Here is a 9,430-nt window from a genome sequence, read left to right on the forward strand (position 1 = left end):
AGTGCTGGGTAGACTAATGGGGCTGAAGGTGGACAAGTCCCCGGGTCCGGATGGAATGCATCCCAGGGTATTGAAAGAAATGTCAGAGGTAATAGTGGATGCGTTAGTGATTATTTATCAAAACTCGTTGCATTCTGGGGTAGTGCCGGTTGATTGGAAAACAGCTAATGTTACGCCGCTGTTTAAAAAAGGAAGGAGACAAAAGGCGGGTAACTATAGGCCGGTCAGCTTAACGTCTGTAGTAGGGAAAATGCTGGAATCCATTATTAAAGAGGAGATAGCAGGGCATCTGGATAGAAATGGTTCGATCAATCAGACGCAGCATGGATTCATGAGGGGAAAGTCGTGCTTGACGAACATGTTGGATTTTTATGAAGATGTGACTAGGGCGGTTGATGGAGGAGAACCGGTGGATGCGGTGTTTTTGGATTTCCAAAAGGCGTTTGATAAGGTGCCCCATAAAAGGCTGCTGAAGAAGATTAGGGCACACGGAGTTGGGGGTAGTGTGTTAAAGTGGATTGGGGACTGGCTATCCGACAGGAAGCAAAGAGTCGGAATAAATGGGTGTTTTTCCGGTTGGAGGAAGGTAACTAGTGGCGTGCCGCAGGGATCGGTACTCGGGCCGCAACTGTTTACCATTTATATAGATGATCTGGAGGAGGGGACGGAGTGTAGGGTAACGAAGTTTGCAGACGACACAAAGATAAGTGGAAAAGTGAATCGTGTGGAGGACGGAGAAGATCTGCAGAGAGATTTGGACAGGCTGAGTGAGTGGGCGAGGATATGGCAAATGGAGTATAACGTTGAGAAATGCGAGGTTATACACTTTGGAGGAAATAATAACAAATGAGATTACTATCTCAATGGAAACAAATTAAAACATGCTACCGTGCAAAGGGACCTGGGGGTCCTTGTGCATGAGACGCAAAAGCCCAGTCTGCAGGTACAACAGGTGATCAAGAAGGCAAATGGGATGTTGGCCTATATTGCGAGGGGGATAGAATATAAAAGCAGGGATGTCTTGATGCACCTGTACAGGGCATTGGTGAGGCCGCAGCTGGAATACTGTGTGCAGTATTGGTCCCCTTATATGAGGAAGGATATATTGGCATTGGAGGGAGTGCAGAGAAGGTTCACCAGGTTGATACCGGAGATGAGGGGTTTGGATTATGAGGAGAGGCTGAGGAGATTGGGTTTGTACTCGTTGGAGTTTAGAAGGATGAGGGGGGATCTTATGGAGACTTATAAGATAATGCGGGGGCTGGATAGGGTGGAGGCGGAGAGATTCTTTCCACTTAGTAAGGAAGTTAAAACTAGAGGACACAGCCTCAAAATAAAGGGGGGTCGGTTTAAGACAGAGTTGAGGAGGAACTTCTTCTCCCAGAGGGTGGTGAATCTCTGGAATTCTCTGCCCACTGAGGTGGTGGAGGCTACCTCGCTGAATATGTTTAAAGCGCGGATGGATGGATTCCTGATCGGTAAGGGAATTAAGGGTTATTGGGTTCAGGCGGGTAAGTGGTACTGATCCACGTCAGATCAGCCATGATCTTATTGAATGGCGGGGCAGGCTCGAGGGGCTAGATGGCCTACTCCTGCTCCTATTTCTTATGTTCTTATGTTCTTATGTATACCTGCATTGTATCTCAGAGGCGCAATAATTAATAAAATGTTGTATTTGCCAGAATCAAAGATCAAATTGGATCTAGAAATGTATCAAACTATTTAACATCAGTAATACCATCACGAGGTTAAGTATGGTTGATTCCAGTAAAGTAATTGAATATTTGTTATTGAAGTTTAAATCCCTAGAGGCAGAATCATTTGATTGTATTACAATATTGCATTCTCAGTTAGATTTCATTCAGTATATGTTCAACATTCTGGAGTGCAGAATGGCTAGAAAATAATAAAAAGACTTGAATTTATTTAGATATTTTATGATCACCAGGCATTTCAAAGGACTTTACAACCAGTGAAGTACTTGGGAAGTGCACTCACCGTTTAGCAAGGTTATGTTTACAATATGAATTCAAAATATTAAGGTTCTAATATTTAGACAATCCCTCAGTTAAGTGAGCATGCATTGCTTCGTCTCCTGTAGTAAATTGACTATTGTACATCAACAGTTCAAGTGTTCCCTAGGGTACTTTGCATAGGTTATTCTTTTAAAGAAATTTATTTGAAAACCAATTTTGTACACCACATGGAAATACTCAACAGACGAGGCAGCATCTATGGAGATGAATAGAATTAATGTTTAAGGCCTGTAACCATCTGTCAGATCTGGGAAAATGTTACAGATGTAACCAGTTTTGAACAAGCACAGGTACAGGGAAAGGGAAGAACAAAAAGTCAGTAATAGGATGGAAAGCAGGTATGATTCAGTAAAAGTCAAAATTCCTGGTCTACTTGCAACATTTTCTGTTTATATTTCAGCATCCACAATATTTTGCCTTTTATATAATGGTTGTTTCATGGTTATGTTGACTAGTAATCCAGATAACAAAAATTCAAATCCCACAATGATAGAGATATTGAATCTGCAAGTAAATATAGTATCAACAAGAGAAATTGTCCATGTGCAGAATGACCAGTTTTGCCTCAAGTTCTGTATACAAATAATAATTTGTCATTGCTATAATCTTTATATTTTTCAAGTGGTTCTGGGAGGTTGTGGAAGCACTAACCCAAGAAGAATGTGTTTTATTATTGCAGTTTGTCACTGGCAGGTAAGACATTCTGTGATTAAAATACTTGAACTGAAGCCATAATGTATTTATCTGAAGATCTTCAGATCTGATTTAATCAGCATTACAGGTGCAAATTGTTGCTGCCTCGCATCCATATTTCTCTATGTAAGAGTTGTTCCAGGTCCGTTTATTTAAATTTCTGCTATGTGGACTTTAATGTTGTTGCCTGTGAAATTATACAGACACTTCGACCAGTTTATCACTCAAAACGCACTTATCCAGGTGCTCTTACTTAATGAGACAGACATAGGACTGTTGTTCGAACATAGCTTCATTAAAAACACTTGCTAGTTAAAGAAACAACTTTTGCACGACAAATTAAGTTAATTTTGCCCCCAACTATGCTGATTGCTTGAAAAACACATATACTTCCCATTCAGATACAGTTGACTGGGTTGGTGGATTCAATTCACTCAGCTCGTGTTGACAAATGAACTCAGGGTTTTCTTGGTATGAAGGTGGATCTCACACGCCCTCTTTCGCTGTCACGGGTCACAGTGGGCCGATTGAGTCTTAAGATGTCAATTTTTATCAGCCTCCCCGAGCCCTTCTGGGATGTTCTCTGGCTGTCAGCCAATGGGGTCACAGAGTGGGGATCACAGCACCCAATGAGGTTAGGCCAGGTCATCCTGGCACTCTTATCTTCGTTCAAGATGTGGTTAATAGCAGAAAGTTTGGCTGAAACCAGAGAATGCACAAATGTAATGGGTGTGATCTTATGAAAAAATTTGAGAAAACGGGAGAGGATCACTCCGGTTTTTTTGGACGACCTGCGAGTCGCAATCTTATGGCACTTAATGCAAAAAAGTAGCAGGATGTGATTCTCGCCTGTAGGGAGTGGAGCCTAATCTTGCCAGTGAAACCAACTGTGAGCTCTTGGGTTGCCATTGTGTAGGTGCCCTGATTTTCTCCCATTGAAGTGGGATAACTCCTGCAACCCCCCCCGCCCCCCGCCAATCACCCCCGTCTGCGGAGTTTCCATTCCCTCCCCGATCACCGCCCCTGCAGAGTTTCGTAAAGAAAATTTGCCACTGAGCCACATAAGGAGATTGTAGGACAGATGACCATAAGCTGAACAAAGAGAGATGATTTAAAGCGGCCTATTAAAGGAGGAAAATGAAATGGGGAGATTTAGGGAAGGAAATCTACTGCTTTGGAAAGCTAAAAGCACGCGGCCAACCATGAAGCGTGTGGAGCAATAAACATTAGGGACCATAGGTCCTTTTGTAATATTTCCCAATTTACCTCAGGGGAAAAAAGTCCAGTTGAAGATGAATTATTCGTATCAACAGTACTAAAAGCCCAATTAATTATGTATCTTGCACTGGAGAAGTTGATCTCTGAAACACGAGGATTGTTGTATAAATTCAGACTTGGGTTTGCTTGGACTAAACTCCTTTTCATTGTGTCCTGAACATTTTTACTAGAGTGGAGGATGGTTGTCCTACTTGTTACTTTTGAGCTTGTTTCTGGAAATTGAAAGGACGCCACTTGTATCCCTATTCATTAGTGATAAGGATAATAAGAGATGCTCTAAACTAAAATAACATTTTTATTTTAGTCTGAAATACTCTTGTATAATCACTTATGGTGTATATTCAATTAGACAGTGTTATGGTAATGTTAATTTGAAAATTTTGCTTATTTCTATGTTTGTGTTCTCTAGCTCCAGAGTCCCTCATGGTGGTTTTGCATATCTAATGGGTGGCAGTGGGTTGCAGAAATTCACAGTAGCTGCAGTACCATACACTTCAAACCTCTTACCAACATCCAGTACTTGGTATGTAGTTTAAAGTTTATATATTTATTAATCACAAGTAGGCTTACATTAACATTGCAATGAAGTTACTGTGAAAATCCCCTAGTCGCCACGCTCCGGCACCTGTTCGAGTACACTGAGGGAGAATTTAGCATGGCCAATGCGTTTAACCGGCACGTCTTTTGGACTGTGGGAGGAAACTGGAGCACCTGGAAGAAACCCACACAGCCACGGGGAGAACGTGCAGACTCCACACAGACAGTGACCCAAGCTGGGAATCGAACCCGGGTCCATGGCGCTATGAGGCAGCAGTGCTAACCACTGTGTCACCATGCCGCCCGTACAATTCACATGCAAGACAAAATATAACGAGCGTGTGTTTTATATAACTTGATGCAAAGCAAAGGCTTTCTTAACCTATTTAGCAGCTATACAAATGCCTTATGCAATTTCATAAAATGTGTTGCCATTCCTGAGATTTCAGGCTTTTAAATACTACAACAGGAAGATGAGTGCTGTCAACAGACCTTAATGCTTATGTGGTTGATTAGCATCACAAAGTTATGGAATACTTTAAAATCTTATGGAATTTTACAGTTGTATTGCAAAAATCTCCTCAACATATCGTTCAGGTCTTCTCAGATAAATGAAATATTCAGCTTTATTTGCATATAACTGGCAGTCTTGCCACCCTTTTAATACATGGGATATGTATTTTCAAAAGCAAAACATTTATTGCCCGGGTGGATTGTCACATGGTTAAAATAGTAATCCTTAATTTACTTCAAATGTAAGGATACTGTAATAAAGAAATGTGCAGAAGCTATTCATATTTATGGTTTTTGCAGAGTTTTTGAATATCAACAGCAAATCTGATGAACAAATAAGGCATGAAATATTCTAAGTCCTCAGGTTTATTTTAGTTCAAGGTACATTATTTTGGAGCGTGGATCATGCTTTATAATTCGTTCTTACTGGCTTAAGGTGGCGTCATGATCTTTCTTTGAGATGTTTTCGGGAACTGCAGACAGCTTTTGAACTTTATGCCTATATAATTGCTTTCATGAGAGGGACTGTGGAGAAGGATGGAATTTCTTTATTTTCTTTAGTCAACTGTAATGATCTTTTACTCTTCAAAATAAATTTGCAAAATGTTCTTGTTTGCCAAGTTGTTTATGTCCAATCAAACAATTGCATCAATATATTTAAAATACATAGGCTTTTTGTGCCCAGAAAATTTTGGGGATGATTTTCTAATTTTGCACAACCACAAGGAGCCTCTCCCATGATGTGTGCGTGCTAGAAATTTGAGTGCTGTAAACAGTTTCCCAATTAAAATAATGATCAGAAGATTGTCTAGTTTGTCCCATATTTCTGTGCACCTCGTACCAAAAGCATTAAGATTGGTTTCAGATAAAGCTCGGCACAACATCGTGGGCCGAAGGGCCTGTTCTGTGCTGTACTGTTCTATGTTCTATGTTCTAGAACTTCAGATTTCTAGGTGTCCAGATCACCAACAAACCATCCTGGTCCCTCCACGCTGACCTTATAGTCAAGAAAGCCTAATTATGCCTTTCTCAGGAGACTAAAGAAATTTGGCATGTCCAGTGCAACTCTCGCCAATTTTTACAGATGCACCACAGAAAGTATCCTTCTGGATGTATCACAGCTTGGTATGCCTACAAAGGGTTGTGAACATAGCCATTATGCAAACCAGCTTCCCATCCATTGACTCCGCCTACATTTTCCACTCCCTTGGAAAAGCAGCCAGTATAATCAAGGACCCCACGCACCCTGGACCTAATCTCTTCCACCTTCTTCCGTCGGGAAAAAGATACAAAAGTCTGGGATCATGTACCAACTGACTTCCCTGCCACCATCAAACTTTTGAATGGACCTATCTTATATTAAGTTGATTTTTATCTCCACCCTAGCTATGACTGTAACACTACATTCTGCACTCTTTCCTTCTCTATGTAAGATATTGTGCGCAAGAACTAATACTTTTCACTGTATACTAATACATATCAACAGTAGTCAAAGGTAGGGTTCTGAAGATTGTGGAGGAACAGAGAGATCTTGGGGTCTATATCCACAGATCTCTAAAGGTTGCCACTCAAGTGGATAAAGCTGTGAAGAAGGCCTATAGTGTGTTAGCTTTTATTAACAGGGGGTTGGAGTTTAAGAGCCATGGGGTTATGCTGCAACTGTACAGGACCTTGGTGAGACCACATTTGGAATATTGTGTGCAGTTCTGGTCACCTCACTATAAGAAGGATGTGGAAGCGCTGGAAAGAGTGCAGAGGTAATTTACCAGGATGCTGCCTGGTTTGGAGGGTAAGTCTTATGAGGAAAGGTTGAGGGAGCTAGGGCTGTTCTCTCTGGAGCAGAGGAGGCTGAGGGGAGACTTAATAGAGGTTTATAAAATGATGAAGGGGATAGATAGAGTGAACGTTCAAAGACTATTTCCTCGGGTGGATGGAGCTATTACAAGGGGGCATAACTATAGGGTTCGTGGTGGGAGATATAGGAAGGATATCAGAGGTAGGTTCTTTACGCAGAGAGTGGTTGGGGTGTGGAATGGACTGCCTGCAGTGATAGTGGAGTCAGACACTTTAGGAACATTTAAGTGGTTATTGGATAGGCACATGGAGCACACCAGGATGATAGGGAGTGGGATAGCTTGATCTTGGTTTCAGATAAAGCTCGGCACAACATCGTGGGCCGAAGGGCCTGTTCTGTGCTGTACTGTTCTATGTTCTATGAAAGTGTTGTTTTCCCTCAGTCTTTTCTTCTGTGCATTCCCTCAGTGGGCAGGCAAGTGACCTGCTTCATAGTATTCAGTTGAATGCTGCTTTGCAACTGCCAGCTAAAGTAACATGGGCCGATTCACCCTTCAACTTCCATTTCGTCTGAGTGATTACGTGGTCTCCAGGTAGCTCTTTGTTTTGGCATTGGCACAATTGGGATTTTGAGAATCCTGTGAAAGTAAAAGTAGAGATTAATAGTGATTTTTCTTGAGGTTCAATAGTGTATGAAATGAGAAACATTCTGGTGGGGTAAGAACTGATAATCAGATTTAAGGTAATTGGTGCAGATAGTTGTATGCAGTGAGTTATGTACATGCTACACAGAGTTAACTAATGCACAACCACTGGACCAGATCGAAACTGTGTAGCCCTGCCATGTCCACAGACATTCATGGCTGGATAACGAAAGTAATAGGAAAAAGAGGTTCCTCGATGATGGCAGTGCCCAGTACATGCTTGCAAAAGGCACTGTATAGTATGACTAATAATATATCTGGTTATTTCATCTATATGTTCCATAAATTCACATGCTTACCTCTATAATATATTTGAGTAGGTTAATAGGTATAAATCAGTTTTGTTTATAGATTAATGTGGCTTGTAGTAATAATACTTATAAAAATGTGTTCCAGCATCAACATGTTAAAGTTGCCAGAATACCCCAGCAAAGAGAACCTGAAGGACCGAATTCTTGTGGCATTGCACTGTGGCAGCTATGGCTACACCATGGCGTAAATATGTCTGAAAACTTGAAAGTGGCTCCTGAAAAGACCTTCACTCCTTTATGGTGTTTAATAATGCTTCTGATTTTTAAGTGCTCTCTCCAGATTCATATGCATATTTGTGTTGCAGCACATTTGTATATGCATGGCATACACTAAATGCTCATGTCAAGCATTATGCTTGTGTGTGTATTTTAGGGATTTGCATTTGAAATTTATGTTTTTGTACAATTAATCACGTATTTGTGATAAAGTATAGGAATTTGCAAACTGCTGCACTGTGTCAAAACTTGACATTCTGAAATCTAAAATGCCATGTCTGCGGGTCTGTACTCTACATTCAAATCAGTAACTGGGGTTTATAAGTTCTATTGCCAAGCTTCATATATTTATGGTGGGGGTGGGAAAGAGAGGAAACCAGTTGTTCTCCAAAGCCAAGATCTGGTTATATTTTTTGTAAGATGGGGAGCATTTTATAGATGTAAATGTTTAGTTTATTACTCAGACGTCATAATTTAACATCACTGAAATGGAGGGCGTTGTCAGTAGAAAAGGCAGAATATATTGGAAAATGTGCCCTAAGAGCCAAATTATTTTGCAGAATTTCTGCATTGCAATATTAGCTAGTTAATTAAAAATTAATGTTTCATATGAAAGTATTTGTATATTGTGAAAATTATGCACTGTACATATTGCTTGAAGTCCTGTATATTTGTATTTGTAGAGTATGATGCAACTGCTTATGTATCTCCCTGTTGTGCATGTCTTTTTTAAAAAAAACTATTAAATTTTTTATAGAATTAATTCCTTTTCTTTTACATGCAAGAGGGACAACATTGAGTGTCTTTGAGACAGAGATAGATAGGTTCTTGATTAATAAGGAGATCGGGGTTGTGGGGAAAAGGCAGGAGAATGGGGATGAGAAAAAGATCAGCCACGATTGAATGGTGGAGCAGACTCAATGGGCTGAGTGGCCTAATTCTGCTCCTATGTCATATGGTCTAACATTCTGGTAGCCTGCAGTACATTAATCATCAAGCCTTCAATTGAGTATTTTCTACTCTGTACTCATTCTCTCAACTTGTTTGTTTCTCGATCTTTTGTAACCAAGAGGAGGTCATACTAGATTTAGTAATGAGTTAGTTTTACATTTTTTGGCTGTTTTATTAACTAATCACAATTGAATTCAATGTTGGAATTGGAAAGAAAAACAAAACACCATTACTGTGATTCTACATTTTGGTAAGGCTAACTTAATTGGATGAGACTGATGACAGCAAATGGGTTAAACTGCAGTCTGGTAAAACTACAGATTAACAATTATTGAAAAAATAATTTAGCTTGATACGAGACTAGTATATACCCAAAAGGGACCATGTCTCTACCCAT

The 9,430-nt window shown here is 40.3% G+C and overlaps 1 protein-coding gene across 4 annotated transcripts in view; it reads left to right on the forward strand.

Annotated features, from left to right (window-relative positions):
• Positions 1–8,841, forward strand: part of hace1 (HECT domain and ankyrin repeat containing E3 ubiquitin protein ligase 1) — a 71,793-nt gene extending 62,952 nt beyond the window's left edge. For all 4 annotated transcript variants that reach the window (XM_078212423.1, XM_078212420.1, XM_078212421.1 and 1 more), the window contains 3 exons: positions 2,659–2,729; positions 4,417–4,530; positions 7,952–8,841. In XM_078212423.1, the coding sequence (XP_078068549.1) occupies positions 2,659–2,729; positions 4,417–4,530; positions 7,952–8,054 (288 nt within the window). In that variant the 3' untranslated portion in view covers positions 8,055–8,841. The remainder of the gene's footprint in view (positions 1–2,658; positions 2,730–4,416; positions 4,531–7,951) is intronic.
• Positions 8,842–9,430: the final 589 nt, after the last annotated feature.

Source organism: Mustelus asterias, chromosome 5 (genome assembly GCF_964213995.1).
Source record: "Mustelus asterias chromosome 5, sMusAst1.hap1.1, whole genome shotgun sequence".
Lineage (NCBI taxonomy): Eukaryota > Metazoa > Chordata > Chondrichthyes > Carcharhiniformes > Triakidae > Mustelus > Mustelus asterias.